The sequence below is a fragment of the Lissotriton helveticus genome, chromosome 9 (assembly GCF_964261635.1).
Source record: "Lissotriton helveticus chromosome 9, aLisHel1.1, whole genome shotgun sequence".
Taxonomy (NCBI): domain Eukaryota; kingdom Metazoa; phylum Chordata; class Amphibia; order Caudata; family Salamandridae; genus Lissotriton; species Lissotriton helveticus.
Genome location: NC_136070.1, coordinates 248464854 through 248492706, shown reverse-complemented (window position 1 = coordinate 248492706; position 27853 = coordinate 248464854). Strand labels below are relative to the sequence as shown.

The following is a 27853-nucleotide window of genomic DNA, read 5'->3' as shown; positions in this document are numbered from 1 at the left end:
AAGAGAGTTGTGTATTTTATCCTTAAAAGAAACAATGTTGAAATCAATCTGGATATATATTCACAATGAACAAACAAGCATTGAATCTAGTTATGTAATATTAAGTGATAGACCATTTAGTTTGCCTATTTACACTTTATCCTGATGCAGATAAAACAAGCATTTGCAATGCAATATGTCTCGCATTATTAAAGTTTGAGCTGTTGGTGTTGCATTATTATTAGCAATGCCAATAGCTCAAACTTTAATAATGCGAGACCTATTGCATTGCAAATGCTTGTTGTTTTGAGTGTCTGCCATTTATTGCAGTATTATACCTCTACTTGTATCTTGTACTCTTATTTAACATGCACACGTCACTTTTTCCTCTTGTAATGTATCGTTTACTACCTCTTCTTGTATTTTGTTTGCTTTTGATACATGCACAATTGTCACTTTTGCCTCATGTAACGTAACGTTTGCTTTTGTAACATGCCCACTTGTAATTTTCTCTTCATGTAACGTTACTGTTCCTATTGTGAAGCGCTCTGACACCTTTGGGTAAAGTCTGCGCTATGTAAAAGCGCATAAAATAAATAAAAATAGTATTGCACATCGTGTCATCGCGGCTGCCTCGCTGCGCTGGGTGTGGATTTGTGCAGGTGTGGGCAGAGATCGGGCTTCGGAGGGGCAGATGGTACAACATGACACCCACCGTTGGGGGCTGAGGCTCAATGCACTCACGAATGTGATGTATGGGGCACTGAGGGAGGTTTGTAGGGCGGGGGTCGCGGAGGGGAGTGGGTTCAGGGAAACTCTCACCAATGGGTGAGGGGGTTTGGTCCGTGTGCTCGGGTCAAAGGGGAAGCGCCCTCCCTAGGTCCGGCCCTGAGAGAACAATCGCTAGAGTCACAGCGCGGGGGCTCCGGGGTAGGATGTGGCCGTTATCGGAACTTCAATCCGCGTGTCCTCACTGCCAGACCAGAGGGTTTGGACCTTCATGCTTCGGGGCTCCAGGGGTCCTACATTACAATCCGGGGAGCCAAGAGTCTTCTGGAGACCCAGGGAGATAGCAGTACTCCGGGGTCTGACAATCCATGGGTCTTCAGTGCAGGCCTGTGGTTAAGGAGTCCGCGGGCTCTTAGTGCAGTGACCTGGGCATCTAGGGGTGCTCGGTGCAGCGACGCAGGGGGTCCAGCGGTGCTGTGTTCTGGGGTCCAAGGAATGCCGAGTGCTGTAACCCAGGGGTCTGGGGATGCTCAATGCTGTGTTCTGGGGTCTGTGGATGCTCAATGCTGTGTTCTGGGGTCCAGGGATGCCCAATGCTATGTTCTGAGGTCCAGGGTTGCCCATTGCTGTGTTCTGGGATCCAGGAATGCTCAGTGCTGTAACCCAAGGGTCCAGGGTGCACCAGTGATGTAACCCAGGGGTCCAGGGTGCAGTGTTGTGTTCTGGGGTCCAAGCATGCTCAGTGCTGTAACCCAGGGGCCCAGGGTGCACAGAGCTGTGATCTGGAGCGGGTCCTGTGAATGCAGATGCTGAGTGGAGCTGGGGTGGTCGCGATCCTCTGTGACCCTCCCGGGGGCGCGCTCTCCCTCCGAGGGTCAGTCCAAACTCCGGTCCTACCTTGGCGAGCACCTCCCCGAGCCCGGGCTCCGCCGTTCGGATGTGGCGCCGGCTCAGACACCCACTGGATGGCAGGTCCGGGCCAGCTGGGATAAGCCCGCCCCCGGGCTCGACGGGGCGGGGTAGGAGGGCCGGGCCGAAGGGACAATGAGGCACTGATGCGGCCTCGCCACAGGGAGGGACCTCACCACGAAAGCCGAGTTTAGAGACATGCCTCACCCAGAACCACCACTAAAACTGTTTCCGGACATTACCCCCTCATTCAACCACTCACAGACCAGGAAAGCGCCCCAAGACGCACACACGGAAAATACATGGAGACGGACTAGTCTGGGGCACGTATGATGGGCCCTCCTGAGAGGGACAGCTGGTGCCTGACCACAGAATCCGGGACTGATGCCCTCGGGGGCCAGATGTGACTCGGAGAGGGAGAGGGAGGGGGCGCGGGGTCTTTCTGAGTGAGCGTGGCTCTGTGCTTGCTGTCCCAGCACCACATACAAAGGCACGGGCACTCCTCGAAGCTTCACGAGCTCTGGGCTAGTGAGCCTTTAATCCTTCTAAAGCCGATAACATGTGTAATTACAGCTAAGATTATAGTAATTACAGCTATGATTAAATAGCTCAGCGACAATTTACTCAGTGGTAGCATGGCACCGTCAACCGAAATGCCTCAAGGCGCTTTCTCATCAACAGCACTATATAACCTCACACCTTACAACCATGCAGAACAAATGGAGTAGCATATTACAGTACTACCCAAAAGCGCTTCGAGGCTTTATGAGAGTTACGTGTCGCTATATATTTGCTACACTATCATTAGGAGATTGAGAGCAAATCGTTTTTAAAAAATGGGCATGGCGATGACAGCCAACAGCGAGGGTGGTCACAGAAAGCCACACTTCTCTATTCCAAGAAAGAGCCTCTTCTCCCTGCCCTGCAACACTACAGTCTTTTCTAACCCACCCTCCCCACAGTCTCTCCCACAAGTGCTTCCTCTGTTCTGGAGAAGTAGCTCCTACCCTCGCCTCCTGTCAAAATACCAGTGGAAAATAACATGCCAGGACTCGCCCTCGACAACAGCTTCTGTGCGCTAGGCAGCGCAAACAGGAGGCCAGTGTCCGCTGTACTTACCAAAACCCCACTCAGTGGCCAAACTACTATAAAACAAGGGTTCTCTGGCTTACACCAGCAAATACGGTCTGTTTGGCTACGTATGGTCTGTTTACAACACAGGCTTGCAGGATAAAAACACAAACTTATACAAGTTTTTCACAGCGTCATACAGGGCTAAAGGTTAGCACTGTACACTTTAAACAACATTTGTGAAGCAGCATTTAGGGGACCGCCAGGCTCTAGCTAAGAGGAGCATGTATCATGTTCCTAGGGAGCAGAGAGCTTAAAGCAGGGCTGTTTCTAGTAAAACTAGTGGTGCGCGCGCGAGAGCCACAGCCACACACGTGGTTTCAATTATCGTGTCTGGGCACGATAATTGAAACCACATAGCCTATTGGTGTCTATTACGTGCACCAAGCGCGTAATAGACACCAATAGGCCATGGGCGGAGCAATGCGCCCGCCTCTGGCCAATTGCGTGCAATCTTTTAGAATAAGACGTACGCAAAGGCCAATGGGGTAGCACAAAAGAAAAAGCACACGCACGAGCGTATGCGATTCCTAGGTTATCTTCAAAACCCTGTTTTTCACCTACTAAATGTCTCGCACAGCGCGAGCACTGCTGCGCAGAGCAACGCTAGGCCCGAGACCTAACAAAACATACATCACAGTCACATAGGCACTGCATTTAATTACCTAAATGTGTTTGCAATAGAAGTATAAATGTGCAGACATATACATTCTATCCAGTCTAAAGTTCAAACGTGTATCTGATCACACAAGGATATTGCTATGGGCCAACTCAAGTCCACAAGGATAGCAAGCAGAAGCTAGTCTGATCACCTGTGTGTTTTAAGGTGGTATTTGCGGTGTGCTGGCCAGACAAATGTCTTTTCACAACCCTCAAATGTGCATTTAAGCCTCTTTTCAGCACGTGGATGGTGTGGTATAGGAGTAGGTTTTTTCGGCTGTCCATTACCAGAGCCAGCTTGTGCACTTTCTCCTGAAACAAAAAGAAGATTCAATGAAGCTGATCAACCCAATCATATACAGAGACAAGCATATGTGTGTTTAAGATAGTATTTACCAAGCACTGGCCATGTAAATGCCTTTTCACAACCACTGAACGTGCACTTTAGCTTTTTCTCTGAACGGGGATAGTGTGGGTTCACATTAGGCTCTTTTGGCTGGCCATCTCCTAAGCAGCTTTGTGCATTTTCTCCTGAAAGAAAAGTAGGATAGTAACTAATCAAACCATGGATCAATACAGCTGAGCAGATTTGTGTGTTCTTAAGTAGTATTTACGGTGTGCTGGCCAGACAAATGTCTTTTCGCAACCCTCAAATGTGCACTTCAACTTCTTCTCGCAACGCGGATGGTGCGGGGTTGGGTTGAGTTCTTTTGGCTGTACGTCACCTGAGCAACTATGTGCATTTTCCCCTGAAACAAAAAAGAAGAAAACAACCCATCAAACAATACAAGCATGCATAAAGCGAGTGATTGCAAGTGCAACCATTTGTTAAAAGCCACATTTCCCAATCAACAAATCTCCATCTGTGAGCTCTACCACTTCTTCTATTTAGCTTGTAACCCAGTCATTGCACATGAGGTCACAAAGTAGCACTTCCGGAGCATGCATATACACGGGGCAGGGGAGAAGGTGATGAAGTTTTTTAACCACAGGGTTAGCTCACTAACAGGTCGTATATCCACAGGGCTGCAAGAACAAATAGAATCCTACACAAACCCCAGTAAAGTAAAGAATTCAGGCCTAAACACCATGAAGCGTGCTGAACTTGTGGCAAGCAAACTGAAGACTTCTAATCCCAAGCCTATATAACTAGCAAATACTAGGATATAGGTCAGCAGTGTTGGACAGAAAGCAAAATACAGGATAGTATTGTTACTGGGAAACCATACAAACTGAAAGAAACCAAAGAATACAAGCCTGGGGACCATGTATGGTGTAGGAGACAATCTCAAATAATTCTACATGCTGCTGAGTTATAATACTGGCATTGCCCTCTATAAAACGAGGCAATTTTAACTTGGGTAAGAGTACTATTATTAAGGTGAATCTCTCCACCAGTCCTAACCTTCTCAGACATATTGAACGAGCCCACAATGCAAAGTTTGTACTTATCCAGCAGGCACTAAAAGACGATCACATGGCAAAGTTAAAAGGAATACATGCTTCTAGTAGAACTTACCACAAACAGAGATTAACGGTAGATTTCATTAACACCCAAAAAAATAAACCAAATAAGAAAAAGCAGCTGGATGGCACATTTGCTTTAATGACAGAGCAAAATTTGCAGCTTTTATTGGCTGTTGAAAATGCTCTGTTCCAGAGTCTTGTAAGGAAGTTCAACTGTAACTATGACATTCCTTCAAGAAAGATGCGGACATATACCATAGTACCAAAAGTTCAAAAACAAGTCTAAGGTGAAATGTTTCTAGAGTTAGCTTTAACTTTTGACATGTGGACATCATAGGGCAATGATTAATCCTTGGCATTAACTGGTCATGCACTTCAACCTACTGGCAGAAGGAAATAATTCAATTTTAGGGTGAGGTCTTTAGAGAAGAATTTAGCAGAACATGTTTCTTCAATTATATAAGAATGTGGTATGCCCTTAGGAAAACTATGTTCCCTTACTACAGATTATGGAGCTAATGCTGTGAACAAAATCAACCTTTTTGGCCTGACAGGCAATCATATCAGATATATGGGGCACTGTCAGCATCTTAATGTGTACAAAGCAATAGGACATGTGAGATTGGTGGACAAAGTGCATTGCTATTGATACATTTTTCAGAAAGGGTCCTGCAGATTCTTATTTTTTGAAAGATATGGAGATTAGAAATAACCTACCTGAAGCAAAAATAAACGGTAAAATAGGAGAAATTTTGGAGCTATTTCTATTTGCCACAGCAAAATTACCCAGTCAGTCATAAGCAACATGCTCTATGGTGATTCCAATAATAACTGAAATGCAACTATCTCTGAGAGAAATAAATTCTCATTACTCTGTCAGCATTGATGGGGAACACAAAACCGATGATAGCAATGTAAATGATGTTGATGCTGCACATCCTCCACAAGAGAGAACCCACAACAGTCATAAATCTGCAATTAGATTGATCGGCAGAATTGCAAAAGATCCAGTATATGTTTGATTTGAAAACATTGAAAAGCATGGACGTTTAGGTGAGGGAACCACATTGGATCCTGCATTCAAAGCATGTAGTTCTGAGGAACAACATGCAATGGATATACAGGAATTCAGTAGATGATTACCAAAACAATTTCTTCCACAAAAAGATTCAGAGTATGGGCCTCCACCCACCCAAAAATCAGGAACTGACCTCTGGAAAGTGATTGCAGGTGGAAAAGAGGAATCCGAAAAATCTAAAGCTTCAAACTGGTCAAAAGTAGACCAGTACATTGATGAAGATATTAAGGCCATCATAACTGATGTCTTTTTATGGGGAATGGGACACAGGGGGAAGAGAACTCAACAAAATATCCTCTCCTTTTAAAATCAGCACTGAAATATCTCCCTGGAACTACAACCTCTGAGCCTGATTCACAAAGGTAAACTTACAAGTTGTACACTTTTTCAGTATTCACAAAACTGCATTTGTATAGCAATTTTACAAGGGCGGAGAACTCTGTATATAAAAAGATAAGACAGGCCTATCTTTTTATGTGCAGAGTTCTCCGCCCCCGATTGCAGAGTCTCTGCACTCGTAAGCTTACTAATAAAATGCAGTTGTGTGAATACTGAAAAAGTGTAAACTTACAAAAAGGTGCAAGTTTACCTTTATTAATCAGGCCCTCTATTCCCAGTGAACAGCTGTTCAGCAAGACTAGTGAGAATTAGTATTAGGCAGGCATGTTTAAACCTTCATATGTTGAAATGCTGAGCTTGATGCAAGCCAACTATACCAATTGTATAAGAAAGTTGAAACACAAATAATCAGTAAATATTTAGTACCTACATTATAAAGGAGTTGTGGCTTATTTGTACACCTATTTAGCAAAACGTATGTCTTTTCTGAGCACTTTACCCTGTATATAATAAATATTTCAAAGATACAAAATATTCACATAACAGTTTTATTTCCTAAATATTCCTATGGCTTCAATATACAACCACTTCACTTTTCTTTACAAAGAAAATTGTTTATCTCAGACACGCCCTGAATCCCTGTTCACAACTTGCATACGTTGTGTTAATGGGCCATTTCTTTCATTACCTTTTCTTCGTTCTTCGGTACAGCAACTGCCCAAATTCTGCCAAAATGTTAGAAAAAAAAACTGTTCTAACATCTAAGAACTATTTCAGCTGTGCACCCCAGTCTAGTATTGTTTATTAATTATTCTAAGAAATGTATGCATATTTTTCCATAGTGGAACCCCACAGCCAAATGTATGCCCCTGCCAGTGTACGTGATTTGTTGAAAGATATGGAGATAGAAATAACCTACCTGAAGCAAAAATAAACCGTAAAAGAGGAGCTGGAAATGTAGGAGCCATTTCTATTTGCCACAGCAAAATTATCCAGCCAGTCATAAGCAACATGCTCTACGGTGATTCCAATATTAACTGAAATGCAATTATCTCTGAGAGAAATACATTCTCATTACACTGTCAGCTTAGATGGGGAACACAAAACTGATGATAGCAATGTAAATGATGTTGATGCTGCACATCCTCCACGAGAGAGAACCCACAACAGTCATAAATCTGCAATTAAATTGATCGGCAGAATTGCAATGGATCACCTCAAATTTCAACCCATAACTCGACCACCTTCGTTATGCAAGTATAACGGGGCTCCTCTTCTCGTTGATTTGAATGCTACTAAAGGAAGAAGGTATGCTCCTTCCAACGATCAGGGGTGCTAGGACAGGCTCAAAAAGCATACAGGCTTCCCCTTGACACCCTGGTAAGCCATAGTGCAAAGACATAATTTTTTTATAACAGCGAAAGACTAATTTTTCTTCAATTAAAATGTATTCTTTCAATTCATTTTTTACTGCACAATGAATGGTATTTGTATACAGGTGACATTAAATAGTCTATACAAAGCCACATAAAGCTCATGAAGCTACTGAAAATGAAGATTTACATATTTAATAAACATTAAAGCGTGTTTTCTCATACCATTGATGCCCCCTTTGGCACATTTTGCCAGTTGGGCCCGAGTGGCAGCAATCAGACTGTCGTGTGCCAGTTCCTGAACACGCAAGAACCAAGGTGAGCTGCTGTCCGTGCTGTCATTAGAAAAGAAATCATTCCTAGTGTCTTCTGCTCCATCTTGGACATACATCAAGTTCTCGGCAGAAGAGCCTAAACCTGCAGAGAGCAAATATTCCAAGAGAAACATATTTTCAGGATCCGAAAGTTAAGTGGCAGTGATGTACATGGCCGAAATTTAGATTACGCTCACCCACATTGCTCCACATATGCAAACTGAATATCACATCAATTCATCAAATAAAAGAGAGGGGGTCTATCCCATCCAATAATATATATGGAAGCTTGTGTCTATTCCAACCAAATATACAACTTATAATTATAAATAGAACAGCTTGCTATCTATTTCATGTGTTGTCTATGTAATTTATACTTACGCCTGCTTGCTATTATCTGTATTCAACCATATATTAGTGCAACATCCTTTTTGGAAAACATACAGCAACACTCTATTCCTTAATTCACTACAACAACAGTATGCTATTCATTTCAATCATACACACAGTAAATGCACTTTACTATTCACATCCTGTACTACATCCAATCATGCAGCAAGCACTTCACTTGTCCATACCATTCAGTAGTCTGCTATTCCCTCTACTTATATACATGAACCTCAGTACCAGCTTGCAATTCCACCATGTTAGACGGGGACCTGGAGGGTCGGCCGAGCACAAGGGAGAGGCCTCCGGTGAGGACCGTCTCTAGCGATCGCACAGACAGGTAACTTCCCCCCCACAGATGGACACCACACAAAGATCAGGATAACACCTTTTATAGGCAATTCTTATAGTAGGGTGGTACGATACAAGGCGATCAGGACACGATGATCCTCTCAATTCTAGTCTCTAGGAAGGGAAGGGGGTAGCGGGACAGTCTTGGTACCCACGGGTACGGAGGTGTAACTGGGATAGCTCACAATCCTCGAGCTCGGTGTTCGGACGGGTCAGACCGCGGCAGCGCCGGCAGGTCCCGAAGAGGTCGTAGGTGGCAACGGGCCGCGGCAGCGCCAGCAGGTCCCAACGAGGATGAAGGTTACAACGGGCCGCGGCAGCGCCAGCAGGTCCCTCGAGAATGCAGGTTGCAACGGGCCGCGGCAGCGCCAGCAGGTCCCACGAGGATGAAGGTTGCAGAGGGCCGCGGCAGCGCCAGCAGGTCCCACGAGGATGAAGGTTGCAGAGGGCCGCGGCAGCGCCAGCAGGTCCCACGAGGATGAAGGTTGCAGAGGGCCGCGGCAGCGCCAGCAGTCCGTCAAGGATGAGTTCGTCGCGGTGTCTCTCGACTCCAGGATACAACTGCCTTCCTGTCCTGGGGCGGCCTCAGTTATAGGTCTGGCGCCCTTTGATGTCCGGACCCTCGCTCTTGGAGGTCGGGAGGTCTGGGATGAGGGAGTCCAGACACCCAGCAGGGGGGTGGAGCCAGCGCCCGAGGAGGCTGGGGGTGCTCGGCACCTGGCGGGGGAGAGCCATCGACACTTCTTACTCCCATTGACCTGCCAAGTGGTCCGTTCACCTCCTGGGTGGATGGTGGTGCCGGGATGTCGGGGCCTGGCCAGGCCCAGGGTTGGGGTAGGGCTGAGGCCGTGCGGCCGCGTGGTGCCGTGTCCAAGATGGCGGCTGGGCCGGGCAATGGTGCTGACTGTGGCCCGGGCCCTGTCCTGCGGGGAGAGAGCGAGCCCTTCATGTGGCCTGTCCAACATGCGTCCCCCCCAGCTGAAGGCGGGGAGAGTCACCCATCTTCTTGGGGACTTTCCTCGTCGAGGCGGAAAAAGCGGGACAGGCCATCCGCGTTGGCGTGGTCTTGGCCAGGGCGATGCTCCACAGTGAAGTCCATCCCCTGCAGGGAGATGGACCATCGCAATAGTTTGGGGTTCTCCCCCCGCATCTGCATGAGCCATTGCAGGGGCCGATGATCTGTCTGTACCCGGAAATGGGTTCCGAAGAGGTACGGCCGGAGCTTCTTGAGGGCCCATACCACTGCGAAGGCCTCTCGCTCAATTGTGCTCCAGCGCTGTTCTCGGGGCAGTAGGCGTCTGCTGATGAAGGCCACTGGTTGGTCCACTCCTTCGGGGTTCAGTTGGGAGAAGACGGCCCCAATACCATGGTCGGAGGCATCGGTCTGCACGATGAACTCGCGGCTGTAGTCGGGGGCCTGGAGCACCGGAGCGGTGCACATGGCGGCCTTCAGCGTCTCGAAGGCTGCGTGACAGTCGGGAGTCCAGTTGACTCTTTTTGGGTGGTTCTTAGACGTGAGTTCCGTGAGGGGCCCCACAATGCTGCCATAGTCCCTCACAAACCGCCGGTAGTATCCGGTGAGCCCCAGGAAGGCTCGGACCTCTGTTTGTGTTTCGGGGGGTTGCCAGGACTGGATGGCAGCTACCTTGAGTTGGAGGGGGGCCACCAGACCGCTCCCCACTTGGTGTCCGAGGTAGGTCACGGACCCCTGGCCGATCTGGCACTTGCTGGCCTTTATGGTGAGGCCGGCCTGTTGGAGGGCCTGCAGGACCGCTCTGAGGTGGTGGAGGTGGTCTGCCCAGTGGCGGCTGTATACCGCGATGTCGTCCAGGTAGGCGGCGCTGAATTCTTCGAGGCCCGCCAATACCTGGTTCACCAGTCTTTGAAAAGTGGCTGGAGCGTTCTTCATGCCGAAGGGCATCACTCTGAAATGGTAGTGCCCGTCCGGGGTGGAGAAAGCGGAACGTTCTTGGGCCCTGGGGGTGAGGCCGATCTGCCAGTAGCCCGCTGTCAGGTCAAAGATGCTTAGGTAGCGGGCTGCCCCTATGCGGTCGACTAGTTCATCTGCTCGGGGGATAGGGTGAGCGTCGGTTCGGGTGACCGCGTTCAGCCCCCGATAGTCGATGCAGAATCGGAGCTCCGGCGTAGTGCCTGGTGCCGCGGCCTTGGGGACCAGGACGACCGGGCTGGCCCAGGGACTGTCCGAAGGCTCGATGACCCCGAGGGCGAGCATCTTGGAGACTTCTTCTTGGATGCATGTACGTACCCGATCCGGTACTCGGTACACCCGGTGTCGGACAGGAGGACTGTCCCCCGTGTCCACGTCGTGCAGGCACCAGGAGGTGACTCCGGGTGCGAGGGAGAACAGGTTTGCGAACGGCAGCAGGAGGGCCCGGCAATCTTGACGCTGCTCTGGGGTCAGGGCCTCGGAGAGTCGGACCCCGTCCTCTTTCCCGAGTCCTCAGTAGGTCAGGGAGGGGCTCGGAGTCTCCTTCTGTGCCACTGTCGGTAGCCATCAGCAGGCTGAGCTCTGAGCGTATGAAGTGGGGTTTGAGTCTGTTGGCGTGGAGGACCCGGAGGGGGTTCCGGGGGGACTCCAGGTCGATGAGATAGGTGACGGGACTCCTGCGCTCGATCACCTTGAAGGGCCCCGTCCATTTGTCCTGCAAGGCACACGGTTCGATGGGGGACATCACCCATACCTGCTGACCCGGTTCAAACTCGATGGAGGAGGCATGTTGGTCGTACCACTTCTTCATGTCCTCTTGACTGGCCTCCAGATTGGCTTTAGCGATCTCCCTGAATTTCCGGGTCTGATTGCGGAGGGTCAGGAGGTATTTGTAGACGTCCGGAGGGGTCTTTAGGGGGGCCATTTCCCATTCCTCCTTCACTAGGCTGAGAGGCCCGCGAACGGGGTGTCCGTACAGGAGTTCGAAGGGGCTGAAGCCGAGGGACTTCTGGGGGACTTCTCGGTAGGCGAAGAGGAGGCATGGTAGTAGCACGTCCCACTGGCGGCGTAGGGGTTCTTCCAGCCCCATGATCATCCCCTTGAGGGTGCGGTTGAACCGCTCGACCAGTCCGTTCCCCTGGGGGTGATAGGGGGTTGTGAATCGGTAAGTGACTCCGCACTGCTGCCAGAGGGATTTCATATACTTTGAAATAAAGTTCGTACCCCTGTCGCTGACGACTTCCCGGGGGAAGCCCACTCGAGAGAAGATCCCCATCAAGGCTCGACCCACTACTGGGGCTGTTATAGTACGAAGGGGGACCGCCTCAGGATAGCGGGTAGCGTGGTCCACCAGGACCAGGATGAAGCGATGCCCCTGTGCTGTTCGGGGGTCCAGGGGCCCCACAATGTCTATTCCCACCCTTTCGAACGGGGTGGTCACCACGGGGAATGGTTGTAGGGGTGCCTTGAGTTTGCGGCCGCTCTTCCCGCTGGCCTGGCAGGTCGGGCAGGACCGGCAATGGTTGGAGACGTCATTTCTCATTTTGGGCCAATAAAAGTGAGTCACCAGGCGGTGGTAGGTCTTGTCTTGGCCCAGGTGCCCGGCCAGGGGGACATCATGGGCCAGGTTCAACAGGAAGTCTCTGAAGTGGAGGGGCACCACCAGCACTCGCCCGGCCCCCAGTTCTGCGATTTTCTGCTCGCTGTACAAGAGATCATTGTCCCAATAAACCCAGTGGGCCCCGGTGGTGTCTCCTTGGCTCTGGGCGAGCGCTTGCTGTCGCAATCCCTCGAGGGAGGGGCAGGTCTTTTGCTCCTGCCGGAATTGTTCCTGGGTGGGCCCCCCTTCTTGACGCCACTGAGCCAGGTCGGGAAGCTCGGGGGGCTGTGTGGACCCCTCTGTGGTGGGGTCCGGGTGGTCGGTCTGGAGGAAGTCTTCTTCTGGAGCGATCGAGGGCGGAGGTGCTGCCCATTCTGGTTCTTCTGGTCTAGGGATGGTGCGGGTGGCCATGGACCGGGTGGTCACGCACGCCCAGTCCGGGAGACCCAACATCCCCAGATGCTCTCTTCTTTCCACAGCGGCCCACGGGGAGCTCTCGAGATCGTTCCCCAGGAGGCAGTCCACGGGGGCATCGTCGCGGACAGTTACTTTCAGCATGCCGGACACTCCTCCCCATTCGAAGGGGACACAGGCCATCCGACACAGGCTCTCCGAGTTATCTGCCGATCGGACGGGGCAAAGTACGTTTGGTAGGATTTGTTCTGGGGTCACCAGGTGACAACGGACGGCCGTCACACTGGCCCCGGTGTCACGCAGGGCCTCGGCCTTGCGCCCATTGATGCTCACCCATTGGCTGTACTTCCGAGTGTTGGCGGGCAGGGGAGTCCGCGGGACCATGTCTCTTCCTCCCAGGCATGCCAGGGTCATGGCGGCGGGTTCCCACTCGAACTGCTCCGACTCATAGGTCTCAGTGTCTTCGGAGACTTGTTCTTCTCCCAGGGCGGCGGCCGCCACCTGGCGGGGCCCGGGGACCTGGTTCTTCGGGCAGGTCGGGTCACTGGCATAGTGGCCGACTCGCTGGCATCGATGACACGTCACGTTGGCTCGGAACCCCGGGCGCATCGGGGGGTTTCCCCGGCCTGCTGGAGCCGGGGTGGCGTTAGCGGGTGCGGCCGGGACGGCGTCTCTGCCCCGGCCCGGGCCTCCTCCTCCTCCTCGGGGACGATGATGACCTTGGTTGGTTCTGTTCTGCTCATTCGGCCCACTCCGGGCCACTCGGGTGCTCTCCCACCGGTCAGCCTCGGTGGCGAGCTGCCGGGGTTCAGTCAATTTACTGTCGAGGAGGTGCTGCCTGAGCTCGACGAAGCAGTTGTTGGAGAGGTGCTCCCACACAATGAGATTGAAGAGTTGTTCGTAAGTGGTTACGTTGTTACCCTTGATCCACCCCTCGAAGGCTCGGCTGAAATAGTTCACGTATTCCAACCACGTTGTACCTGGGATCCGGGTGCAGTTGCGGAACCTCTGGCGGTACATTTCGGGTGTAAGCCCATATCGACTGAGGAGGGCGGCCTTCATATGGTCATAGGACGTCATTTGATGGTCCGGAAGCTGCAGCAGGGCATCACGACCCTCGTTGACGAATCTCCCCCATAGACCGGCTCCCCAGTCACTTCGAGCGACCCGGTGGGCGGTCATGGCAATCTCATAGGCCTTGAACCACTGCTGTATGTCGTCGTTCCGGTGATATTCTCGGACCACATCCTTGGGGATGTGGACCTTCTGCTCGGTAGGACCCGGGGAGTGCGGTTGCTCGGGCACCCCTAGGTTTTTGTTCAGTTTGCGTATTTCTATCTCCGCTAGTTTGCACTCGTGCTCGTATGCCAGTCTTTTTTCTTCGAGATCCCTCTGTCTCTGTTTTTCCTCTCGCTCTTCTCTGAGCCGTAAGTGTTCTAAGTTTATTTTTTGTTCCGCCAGCTTCAATTCTCCGTCTAATCTGAGTCGTGCCAAGTCTAACTCGTGTAATCTATTTTTTTCCCGCTCTTGGATCTCTTCACGGGAAGGGCCTGTTCTCCGTTCTTCCGTCAGGGTGGTGTTGACTTCCGGGGCTGCGGGGTCCCGGGGGGTTGCGGTATTTGTCTCTGTCCAGGCCTCTAGAGCGTTTTTGAAGTCTTCTTTTGTGCTTAGCCCGGTGGTAGCAATGCCTAAGTCCATGCAAAATTGTTTGAGCTCTCGGTGGTTGTATTCTTCCAGCCTTTCCATCTGGAACTTCTCCGCCGATCCGCTCTCTTTGGTCGTCATTGTGGTTTTAGTCGTAGGGTGAGTTACTGTCTGTGCGGTACGCGTTGGTTCGGATCGCGCCGCTAGCCACCAATGTTAGACGGAGACCTGGAGGGTCGGCCGAGCACAAGGGAGAGGCCTCCGGTGAGGACCGTCTCTAGCGATCGCACAGACAGGTAACTTCCCCCCCACAGATGGACACCACACAAAGATCAGGATAACACCTTTTATAGGCAATTCTTGTAGTAGGGTGGTACGATACAAGGCGATCAGGACACGATGATCCTCTCAATTCTAGTCTCTAGGAAGGGAAGGGGGTAGCGGGACAGTCTTGGTACCCACGGGTACGGAGGTGTAACTGGGATAGCTCACAATCCTCGAGCTCGGTGTTCGGACGGGTCAGACCGCGGCAGCGCCGGCAGGTCCCGAAGAGGTCGTAGGTGGCAACGGGCCGCGGCAGCGCCAGCAGGTCCCAACAAGGATGAAGGTTACAACGGGCCGCGGCAGCGCCAGCAGGTCCCTCGAGAATGCAGGTTGCAACGGGCCGCGGCAGCGCCAGCAGGTCCCACGAGGATGAAGGTTGCAGAGGGCCGCGGCAGCGCCAGCAGGTCCCACGAGGATGAAGGTTGCAGAGGGCCGCGGCAGCGCCAGCAGGTCCCACGAGGATGAAGGTTGCAGAGGGCCGCGGCAGCGCCAGCAGGTCCCACGAGGATGAAGGTTGCAGAGGGCCGCGGCAGCGCCAGCAGTCCGTCAAGGATGAGTTCGTCGCGGTGTCTCTCGACTCCAGGATACAACTGCCTTCCTGTCCTGGGGCGGCCTCAGTTATAGGTCTGGCGCCCTTTGATGTCCGGACCCTCGCTCTTGGAGGTCGGGAGGTCTGGGATGAGGGAGTCCAGACACCCAGCAGGGGGGTGGAGCCAGCGCCCGAGGAGGCTGGGGGTGCTCGGCACCTGGCGGGGGAGAGCCATCGACACTTCTTACTCCCATTGACCTGCCAAGTGGTCCCTTCACCTCCTGGGTGGATGGTGGTGCCGGGATGTCGGGGCCTGGCCAGGCCCAGGGTTGGGGTAGGGCTGAGGCCGTGCGGCCGCGTGGTGCCGTGTCCAAGATGGCGGCTGGGCCGGGCAATGGTGCTGACGGTGGCCCGGGCCCTGTCCTGCGGGGAGGGAGCGAGCCCTTCATGTGGCCTGTCCAACACACCAAAATATATATGAAGGAGGCAGTAGGTGAGTATCTCAGTTTGGCGTAAACAAAATATCTTACTATCCCATCACAAATCCACTCAAATAAAAAAGGTACCAAGCTATCCTTCCAAGAAAACACACCGGATGTTACAAAGGGTGTTGGTAAATTTGCCAGGTATTACTAAAAAAAAAATCAAAGCCCCTTTATGTATGGGCCAACCTCTTTGCTTTCTTCACTGAGGTCTTAGCCATTTTCCTGCCCTAAATGAGAACCAACTATCAAAGCTACTTATAATAAAGAACATGCTTTCTTTTTTTCAGTCTTAATGCTCAGTATTAAATATGCCAAAATCTAGCAACATCCTACTAAAAATGTAAATGGAGCATTTAACTGCCTTTCCTGTAAGGGGACTGTTACTTTTAGTAAGGGAGCACATATGACACAGACACATTTGTTCATTCAGATGCTGCAGTTTACAAAAGGGGTAGGCTAAATTTTAAGCTTCACCATGGAAGTTATTCATCTTCACAGAAATTGAAAATTTGAATGACTTTCCCACATCTTGCAAAAAACAAAAAAGAATTGGCAAAGCCAACATGATTAGCTTTAGGCTGAATACGTTTTTGTTGCTTTTTAAACATATGGCTGTGAACCAAACCACAGAACACCCCCAACCATCCGCAACCCTTCCCATTCCCGTCCCCAAACACCCTACCCACCCCCCCATGCCTGCTTCTCCTTCTCCCACCCCTGTTCTACAGCGGTCAGAGTAGGTCGATAGCATCCAGGATGGCGCTAAGCTCAGGTATCACTCGGTCAGGTAACACAGGCTGGTCTTCTAGCACTCGTAAAGATCTATAATAAAACATCAAGTGACGAGTGGTCAAGAATTAGTACGGCCCTCAGCCATTTCGGGCACATAAGTTCCCTGAAGTCTAATTGGAAATACTTCAACTTCAACAGAGGACCCATTGTTTGTGAAAGTCTTTCCCTCGCCTCTTTAGTCAGCTTTTCCATTCCCACTGGCCACTGCAAGTAGTCTGTTTAGTCTCTGAAGGTATAGCATCCTGGCCCCACAGCGCCAATATGGCGTATTTGGCAGGCAGTAACAGTGAGGTTATGAAATGCCCCTTCCTGCCTCCCAATGGGTAGCTCATGTCATCTGGCTGACCCAGCAGGATGACCTCTGGGCATTGTGACAGCTTGGAGCCAGTTATCTGGTGAACCTTTGACAGGATTTGACTTCCCAAAAGAGCCAGAGCTTGGGACAGGACCACATGATGTGTGTCAACGATACCTGATCCCCACAGCCCCCTCCAGCACCCGGCACTGCACTCCCTTATCATCCGGCCCAGGCTCTGTGGAGTGGAATGTGATAAATAGAGGAGTGTGAGTGTCACTTCCCTCCCTGTTGTATGTGTAGCCCCTTTGGAGACAGGGTGTCTAAGGTAATATTCAGTTCCTTTTCCCATGCCTTTCCTGTCTTTAGCATGTTATAGATCGAAGAGATCGCATGTGCATCTTTGGGGGTTGTGATAAGGTACTTCTGAAAGGGCATGAGTGGGCTATTCGCTCCCTGCTAAACATGTTTATCTTTAACATGCCAACGTATGTAAACATTTACAAATGCTATTTATCACTTTAAAGGCAAAAAAGCATTGACATAGAGAACTGGTAACACTTTTTGGCTACTAACGCTAGCCTAAGGGCTTTGCCTGTGCTTTTTGCTGATACTTTGCATCAGCAAAACAAAAATTACAATGAAGTGATAAGGCAGTCATAATTTTTAGGTCAAGCCTAGGCTGTACATGTACTGTCTCTACGAGACATGCTGTATTCACTCTGTGGGCTAAGAGCACGCCCATTGCCTTTGTATTCGTCCCTTTTATGGACGTTTAAAAATACTTGGTTGCTACTGGTTAATCCTTCCTCTTTGTCTCTCCCTTTTTTTTCTTTTCATCCCATGGAGCACTGGCCAAAGCTTGCACTTTGCTGCATATCTGGTCGTTTTGGCACTATTTTCTTCATGGTTTCCTGCTCGAGGAAGCTGGTCTTCATTGTTGCTTCCTTCCACCTGTCTCCCCAACTTCCTCTCACAACACTGCTTGCCACCCCCCAAACCCAGCCCCGGTCGCTGCTTGTCTATCCCAACTCTCCATCCCCCTCAATTGCTGCTTGCTGCATCCCTCTCCCCCGTCACTGGGAATGTTGGCATGTATACTTTCATCCCTTTTTTTGGCACAGAAGAAACTGGGTGGATCAACTTTCAGAAATGGAAGCTCTTCGTACCAGCGCACCTGAAAAGCTCTTTTTTTAACACTTTTGTATTTTATTTCCTACAGTACATTCAGAAAGCGACTCAAGTACAGGTCCAGTCATTCTCCCACCATTTATAATTAAGCCACACTATACTGTGCATATCCGGCTGGCCTTGTCCTCCAAGTCAGCCATGTTTGGTGGGTCAGGTCAGTTGTCTCTTCAATGTCAGTGTTGCGAAGAAGGTAACAGCGAAGAAGTTTGTGCCTATCACTTAGGGTAGGGCCTCCTACTTCAGGGTAACAGGGTCACAGAGGTTATGTGTATATGTGCACAGACCGTTGGGTTATTCAGCCAAAGGCAGTGCTTTGAGCTTCTAACTAGCCAATGAAATCACAAAGGGGAAGGATTTCACGGGCTGAAAATTCCAGGGCTGGGTGTTCTGGATGAATCTGTGTTGGGTGTATAGTGTATTTTAAGAAGGCCGGTCATGCAATCATTTGTAACGCTTCAGTCCCCAACAAAAGGTAAAACATAGGTTTCATTTGTTGCCTGGCACTTAATCTCTCTGTGCTGCCAACCCCACACCACTGCATGCCCACCCCCACCATCCCTCTGAGATTGCTGCCTGCCTGTCTCAACTCCCCCGCATCGTTGCCCGCCCCCCTCTCCACTCCTCCCCTTGTCGCTGCTGGTTTTGGAGGCCTTAGTCTCCTAACAGCGATCGCTACATACAGAAAGCGACAGGCAGGCACCCATTTTATAGTGAATAAAAAGATTGAGGCCAGAATGTATTCTGTGCACCAGATTGAAGTACTTTTACATGGATGTATGACGGTACAACGCGTACCGTTACAACGCGTCCCTTTACGACGCAAGTCGTAACAACGACTTGCGTTGGGGGGGCGCTGATAGTGAATAGTTTAATTTACTATTCCAACACCAGTCCCCGTGGATAGTAGGGAAGGTGTTGGATAGTAAATTAAACTATCCCCTATCCTAGAGCGCCCTCCAGCTGAGGAAAATTGAATTTTGCCTTGTCATGTGTGCCTACGTGTTCCCCATCCTATGTTATATGTGCATGATTAATATGCATATATATCCCCTCATGACCGAATAATGACACAATTATAGTTGTGTCCAACGTTTAGTATGCCAGTTATCCAGTCCCTGTGAAAAGCAACGTGAATTAGGCTTCTAGGCCTATGTTGCCAACGTTTTACATTGTGCACGTTAAATTCATCGAATTGTCCCCGTTTCTAGGCCTCATGAGGGCCCGGACACCAGATTCAAGCTCCAGTCTTCTGAACCCACTCCGAGGAGCGATGCAGCCCCCACCTGCATCCCTGACCCTTCGCTTACTTCCTGCCGCGCAGCGCGGTGCCCGGCCTGGCTCTGTCTGCCTGCCTGCCAAGAATATGTTATGCCCACAGTTATCAGTTCAGCTCTCCGTCTTCACATTCCTAGCTAACGAACCGCATAAACATCTCCAGCTATAGTCTAGTCTTCCTGTCTCCATGCAAGTGAATTACTGTATTAATATCCATAGAAGATTCATAGCACACGCAATACATGAAGAATATATGCATGCACCAGTCTTAGTGTCAAGTAGCCTTTGCTCTGATGACATTTAGATTCTATCAACATGTACTCCAAACACAAGATACCAGATATGCTATAGGTACATGTCGTCCTGACACCGCAGACTTTCGTCTCCTCTTCTAGTGTAAAAGTCAGAGCCCCCAGTTCTCCCCAGATACACGTCATAGCCCGTTTGCGCGCACCACTAGGTTAAAGGTTCCAGCTGCCCAGGTAGCCCCCTCCATGTATCCACCCATTCATGACACTTCTGTGACGTTCTCATCACATGTCTTCGTGCACGCCCTGTGCACGCCTTCTATTCACGCCCATGTGTTCTTATCTTACGTTTGTCACTTGTTCCGCCTACTGTATTCAATGCAATTTTAATGTTTTACTATATATACCATGTACTGTTAATGAAGCAGGGCAGCTGCCATTCCATTTCATGCCAGGCTATTCCGATCCTGTCCCTTCCCTTGTGCCTGATTAAAGCCTGTTCAACTCAGATACCCCGGATCCTGCCTCTTATTTATTGAGCTATCTGTTTTATTTAATGCATAGAAAAATAGTACCGGTAATTAATTATTTATTTACCACATAATGGCGCCCGATTAGGGACGAGCCCTTTCCCCACGCGCCGGCGATGTAACGCAGGCCCCCTGACCCTTCTACAGCCGTGACGGAACTCTACCGTGCACGTGCAGATATTTCTGCTTCAAGTATCCCTCAGGCCCACGGAGGAGACGGAGACTGCGGTCCGGCATCCAGACGAGGCGGTGAGGAATGCGGTTCATCCCGACCAGAGCCCAAGCCGAGAGAGCAAGGTCCGAGGTATCTGGAGGCCCACCTGTAACCGAAGCCCGAAGCTCGAAGCGCATGCGTAGCAGTAACCAGACGTCGTAGCAGTCCAGTCCAGTCCGAGGCCTTCAGTTTCTGCTTCCCGGTGAGTACCGTTGCGGGGGAAGTATCTAGACAGGTTCATTAGTTTGTCCCTGGTCCGATGGGTTTGGGTACACAGATCCAGTCCGAAGTATTCACCTAGGTGGATACGGTATGACGTGTCTCTTTATGAGACCGGTATGTTCTGTACTGTTTTAGCAGTGCATCTAGTATTTCTATTAAGTCTGTTCTCGAGAAATTCAAGTATTATGTTTTCAGTGTATCAGGTAGAATTCTGTTCGAACTGTTATTAATGTATATTTATGTCGTGGTATGAGTGATTTGTTTGCCATTTCATTTCTGTGTTTATTGTGTATTGTGTTTAAGTCCAAGTACAAGTTCAAGATGCCTCTGTTTTCTAGGTTACGTCAGATAAAGACTAGAAAAGGGTTACTCGAAGAAGCAGTTCCTGTCCCTCCTAGGGACAGTCCTGGTCATTTTATGTATCACAAGCATGGCTTAGATGCCATATTATATCTAGACTTATGGGTGGAATATACAAAGAATCTTGAAGAGAAATATAGATGGCCTGTATCAGGTACATGGGATGCCGAGTGCATCATGCGAGTAGAAGAAGCATTATGGAAAAAGAAAGCCCGACAGTCCCAGAAAGATGCCATAGAATTATGGCGTAAAGAATCGCATAGGAGATCCGAGAAAGAATTCAGAAAAGCAGAATTAAGTAGGGAATCCTCAGAAAAAGCCCAAGAAAGGGAACTTCTAGAAGAAGGTGAACGAGTTAGAGCAGAACAGTCAGACAGACCGAGAAATGCCCTTATTAAAGGTATGTATCCTCTTCTTGCCGAGGGCTTGCCGAAGGCAACCCCGGAAGCATCCTGTAAATTACCGCCACCCTTGGTCCCGACTAAGCTACGTCATAAACCGACTGCAGCTGAAATTTTTCTTTCGTCCTATTTGGACGATACAGTCCCAGAATACGCAAATCCTATTCCGCCTGCTCAACCTCAGCACCCTGTTAATAATGTAATTCCTGTTCCTCCAGTCACTGGTCCCGGGAACCCTGTCCATGTGCCAGTACCCCCGGACCAGTTCACACCACGTGTTTTGCCAGTCACTTTACCAGCACATTCAGTATTAATGGACGATTCTAGTTCAGGAGGGGCGGGGGGAGGTGCTCCTACCACCCCGCCTCAAGTAAAACGACTGACGCTGAGAGACGCAGCGTTACAGCGCACGCCAAAAGTGACTACATACGCAGACCTCAAGCGACACCTTACTGATTGCATATATGATTCAGTACCAGGTGAAGATCACATGATATTGTATTCAGTACGTTTAAGACGAGTTGCCAACTTTTTGGCCACCCTGCCCGATATGAAGGAACATCTAGACAGAATATATCATTTTATCCGTACAGGGGAGAATTCAGAAAGTATTCACGAAGCTATGGCACACAGAAAGGTCGAGATTCAAAGTATGATTCTGCAATTTATGATTAACTGTTTAATCAGAGAACAGGATTATCCGGATAAAGATAAAGACGAGATGAAAGCCCTGACAAGATGGAGTGACAATATAGCCGAGGGAAAACATAAGACACAAGGTAGTATAGAAAGTATGTACAGGAAAATTCGTAAGGAAATTATAAGTATACACCAGAAGGAGAAAGCAATAAGAGCAACCGAGAAAGAGAATGACTCTTCCAGTGAAGAGGTAGACAGCGAGAATCCCGACAGAATAGCGTATGTAGGTAGAACTAGATTTTCCGACCGACATTCACGCCTAGATTACAAGAAAGTTTTTCCTCCTCCCGTACCAGAACAGTGTTCTCTGGAACAAGTATTCCAGGCTACAGATAAAATTCTGAAACTACGAATAGGTTATAGTGAGCCTAGTACCATGCATGAACAAGAACTAGCCCGATCAGCAGTCCGATGGACTAGTGATTCTACCACGTTTTCAGATGAAATAGTGGCCCAAACGTTTCTGAAGCTGCCCCCAGCCGAGCAGCGTCTGGTGGGTATGTATATGATCCAGCACCTCATCACACTGTATGAGGATAAGCATTCTGATCCAGGTCCCTTGTATGATGTCCTGAACGAGTTACTCCTAAACAGATGGAAAGGTCTAGGTACTGATTTAATTAGTGTCATTTTAGAGCAACGTCACAAATACAGAACGTTCCTGAATCCGCATTTTGTTCCTGTTCCACCCCCAGTAAGAAAATCATTCTACATAGACAGACAGAATCCGTTACGAGAAGTACATCCAGTTAAAGGAGCGGGGGGTGATCTAGAACGAGTATTTGTTTACACCCCTATCACGAAAATAGAGCTTCTGGAAATGAAAAAGTTAATACCCTGTCACGATAAAGATCCAGCAGGGTTCCACCGTGAATTAAAAGACATGCTCCGTATGGGAGAATACACGTATCCTGATATCATTAAAATGTTAAAGGTCCTGTTGCCTGCGGGCATATATGAAAAACTCAAGGAAAAAGAATGGGAGGTGGGAGAGAAAAAGATAGATTGGACCGCATTAGAGACTGAAGATAACACACGAGTTCCAGGTACTGGTCTTGGGGAAAAAGCTAAAGCATTGCCCGAGTTGCTAATACAAGTCTTGGCAAGATTACTAGCCACGAAAAAGGAAGACTGGGATGCTATCTCAGCCTGTAAACAGAAACAAGATGAAGACACTAGTGATTTTTATTCTAGATTTGAGAAATGTTTCATTATTAATAGCGGCCTGAAAACAAGTAGTGAGTCGTATCCACATCTTTTTGTTACCAAACTAGTTGAGAATTCTTTACCACAAGTTAAAAATCGAGTACTGAAAGTCGAGAGTACCTGGCAAGCTAATACTCCGTCTCAAATGCTCCAGATGCTCCAGTATCACCAGAACAGAATCAGGGAGGAGCAGGAACACGAAAGGAGACGTATGAAAGACACGAAAATGAAAGTACTAGTTGCACAGTCTGTTCCACAAGACAGTCAGAAGAGGGGTACGAATCAAACTAGTCATTCTGCAGCTCCCGTTAAAGGGACATGCAATTATTGTAAACAGCCAGGTCATTATATAAACGAATGTGCAGTTCTGAAACACAACATAGCTACTGGTAAGACGAAAGAGAGACCACGTCCTCCTAGACAAGAACAGGTTCCGCAGAATCCGCAATCACCGCAGAACGCACAACAGACAGTTACAGTACCGCAGCCTATAGCTGCCACACAACACGTTACACAACAGATGTACCAGTACGCACAGTCAGATTATCCAGAATATCAGCAGTATTCATGAAACAGCCTAGAGAGGGAGGTTGGCTTGCCTCTCATCGAGATTCCTGTAGATCAAGAGGGTCCCTATGTACACAGTCAGGTATTGGGGAAAGACAGAAAGTTTCTGATTGATACAGGGGCAAGTAGGACTACCATCAGTCATGACGAGGTTCCAGGGGCTCCACTCTCAGGCTCTAGAAATGTTTCCCTTGGATTTTCAGGAAAGCCTATTGTTAATGAAATATCGAAACCAGTTTCCCTAGAAGTTGGTCCATTGTCCCGAACTACTGACTTGTTACTTACGAAATCTTGTCCAGAAAATTTATTAGGTATTAAAACCCTGAAGGAATTAGGAGCAGTAATTTGTTGCTCCCCAGAAGGAGTGAGATTGTTTTTACGAGATTTTAAAGGCCATTATGTATTACGTGATTTTGATCCAAGATTAGTGAATGTACCTCAGCATTTATGGGCGCAAGGTCCAACTGATGTAGGTTGTATGCACATTACACCCTATCGTGTCACTCTGAAACAAGGTGTTGTATTACCACGAATCCGACAGTACAAATTGCCACCTGAGGCTGTAGCAGCCTTATCCAAAATTATTGACGAGCTCATTGCTCAAGGAGTAGTTGTAGAAACTGACTCCAATGTATGTAATTCTCCTATCATTCCGATTCTTAAACGTACTGATCCAAATGCACCTCCAGTTTATCGATTAGTGATTGACCTTCGAGAACTTAATAAATGTATCATACCCCAGTACCCGGTGGTTCCAGATATTTCTTCCCTATTGACTGCCATTGATTCCGAAGCTACGTTCTTTACTGTTATTGATCTCAAGAACGCATTCTTTAGTGTCCCCATTCATCCAGACAGCCAGTTTCTTTTCGGATTCTGTCTAAATGGAAGAAGCTATAAATTCACACGAGCTCCTCAAGGTTTCACAGAAAGTCCTAGTATTTACAGTCAAGCACTTAAAAGACAACTAGACAATATTCACATGCCAACTGACACTGCCCTGCTCCAGTATGTCGATGATCTATTGATCACAGCCCGTTCTGAACGTGACTGCGAACGTGCGTCACTTACAGTCTTGTATTTCCTGGCCGAGATGGGGCACAAGGTGTCCCCTTCGAAACTGCAATTCTGTGTCCAGCAAGTGGTCTACCTTGGACACTTACTGTCCAAGAGGGGTAGGCAGTTGACACCAGACCGTATCCAGTTAATAGCACGTCTTCCATAGCCCAAGACTCAGAAGGAGGTACGAGCTTTTATCGGCCTCACTTCTTACTGCAGACAATGGATTCCTCAGTACGCATATCTAGCCAAGCCACTGATACAGTTAACGACACAGGAGGCAGCCACATTGACTGTCCTCCCTTGGACCCAAGAACATACACTTGTTTTCAATGAGTTAAAGAAAGCCTTATGCCAAGCACCTGTTCTAGTAACACCGAACTACAGTAAGCCTTTTACACTTTTTGTCACTGAACGTGATGGTACTGCATTATCTGTTCTCACACAAGATCAAGCAGGACAATACAAGCCTTGTGCTTATTTTTCTAGCACATTAGATCCGGTGGCCCAGGCTTTGCCTGCGTGCCTCAAGTCAGTTGCAGCCACAGCCCTAGCTATCAGACAAAGTGATTCCATAGTGTTAGGACACTCCCTGACAGTACAAGTTCCACACTCCGTGGAAGTTCTTTTAAACCGAACACAGACTCAGCACTTGACAATCGCACGTTTAACAGGATATGAACTGACATTGTTTCAGCCACACATAGAAATCAGACGCTGCAACATTTTAAATCCCGCTACACTGTTACCCTCAGTTACTTCAAATCCTGCCACACATGACTGTGTGGAAGTTGTTAACACCATGACAAAGCCAAGACAAGATTTGACAGACATTGCATTACCTGATCCCGACCTGACGCTTTATGTGGATGGTTCATGTATGAGAACAAGTACAGGAGAACTAGTAGCCGCGTATGCAGTGACTACTGAAACTGAAGTTATAGAAACACATCGTATTGACACCCTGTCTGCTCAAGCAGCAGAACTCGTCGCTCTGACCCGAGCCTGCATACGAGCCAAGAACCTGAAAGTAAACATATACACAGATTCACGTTATGCATTCGGAGTCGTACACAACTTTGGAGTACTCTGGCAAGAGAGAGGTTTCATGACTTCTCATGGAACCAAGATTCAGCATGGCCCCCTCATTCAAGCTCTGTTAGAAGCAATACATTTACCGACAGCTATCGCTATCATGAAGTGCAAGGCACATACGAAAGTCACTGACATCATTTCCCAGGGTAACGACCTGGCAGATCGAACAGCCAAGCTTACAGCTCAGACTCCAGACATTCCAGTTAACACGACACAGACAGACGTTCCAGATCAGACTACTTGTATGACAGTTAAGGACCCTACACAAGACGTACTAGATATACAGTCACATGCTACTCCCGATGAAATCAAGAAATGGTCTGAACAAGGAGGGGTCCAGACAGATCAAGGATGGTTGACAAAGGGAAAAGCCACATGGTTTCTCCCCGACTCTATGGTTCAAGTCATTATTAACACCGCATATAGTCCAGCACATTTAGGAGAAAAAGCCATGTTAGACAGTATTCAGAACCTCTGGTTTAACAAGCATTTACGAGCAGCCGCCAAGCAGAAAGTGCGTACCTGCATGATCTGTTGTCAGTTCAATCCAGGTAAAGGTGTCCCGGTGGAACAAGGTGGATTCCATCCTCCTGACCACCCTTTTGAAGTCCTCCAGATGGATTATATCCAGATGGATCGATGTCGAGGTTTCAAGTATGTTCTCGTAGTTGTATGCGCTTTGTCCAGATGGACAGAAGCATATCCAGTCCCAGATTACACTGCCGCGACCACTGCCAGGCAGTTGGTTCGTGAGTATTTCCCCCGCTATGGATTACCGAGGGTCGTGTATTCAGATAACGGCCAGCCATTCTCATCCGAACTCATGAAACAAGTATCCCTTCTGTTAGGGTACCAGTGGAAGTTCCACTGTGTACGACATCCCGAAGCAGCTGGTCTCGTTGAGAGACATAATCAGACTTTAAAGATCCGCATTGCCAAGGTATGCGCAGAGAAAGGCGTAGATTGGTTGGTAGCACTGCCAGTCGCCCTTTTTTACATGAGAATGGTCGCTCACTCCCGTTCAGGTCTGTCCCCTTACGAGGTAGTTTTCGGTCGTCCCCCAAACATGTGGGGTACACCTAGGCCCCGTAAAATAACTGATGTTGACAGTAATATGCTGACAGATTACCTGGCTTCCTTGATGTCTGCACTACTCTCTTGTCGTTCACAGGTCGCTGCTGCCTTTCCAGACAACACTCAAGTGAAACCGCACGAGGTCGTTCCCGGCGATCTGGTGTTGATAAGAAATTTTGATCGTTCAAGTCCGCTGGAGCCCCGCTGGAAGGAGCCAAAACTCGTCCTGATGACCACAAAGACCGCCGTGAAGATCGAGGGCAGAAAAGACTGGTTGCATTCCAGTCACGTGAAGCGATTCCATGGACTCCATCCAAAACCTTTTTTCAAAGACTGCCCCGTTCTCAAGGACTGCCCAGATACTGACTCTAAACTTCCCCTGTTAGAGAAAACTCCGCAGCAGGAGTATAAAGAAAAATTAAGGTCTAGTAAGTCAGCCAGTTTAATTGTCTAAGTCCCTCTCGGGTGAAACGGTTAGACAGGTTCCTGACATGTATGAGATAGACCCACATAGTGAGAGAGTTAGTCGAAACTCTAAGAAAATACGTTATCACAAAGCTCTTCGAAGCCGATGCATTGTTACTCTTTTAATTTCATTATTTCTGAGTTTTACGATTACAGGCATAAGTTATGTTTTATATATATATTTTCCTCCTACTGTTTCACATGTACATTTTTCCTCTAATGTTACAGTAGAGCACACTTTTAGTGAACTGCCTCCTCACGAGTTATCCTATCGTCTTGCCATGCGCAATAATACTTTTATCCGAATGCTACACTATTCACACCAGACCAGCAATGCCACTAATTGTTGGGTGTGTGGTCGACTCCCCCCTTTCCAGACACCGAAGGGAGTTCTGCCACTCTTTCCCTATCCGTTTTCACACAATGGTTCGTGTGGAGCATGGTCCACGTTAACGTCATCCTCAAACAGCATGTCCCTTCTGAATAGAACATGTTTCCC

General features: G+C 48.8%; 1 protein-coding gene across 1 annotated transcript in view; it reads right to left on the bottom strand.

Annotated features, from left to right (window-relative positions):
• Positions 1-27853, bottom strand: part of ZNF410 (zinc finger protein 410) — a 198844-nt gene that overhangs the window by 90220 nt on the left and 80771 nt on the right. The window contains exons 5-8 of the mRNA XM_078659864.1: positions 7891-8082; positions 4023-4157; positions 3805-3939; positions 3561-3720 (exon numbers count right to left, since the gene is read on the bottom strand). Coding sequence (XP_078515990.1) covers positions 3561-3720; positions 3805-3939; positions 4023-4157; positions 7891-8082 — 622 coding nt within the window. The remainder of the gene's footprint in view (positions 1-3560; positions 3721-3804; positions 3940-4022; positions 4158-7890; positions 8083-27853) is intronic.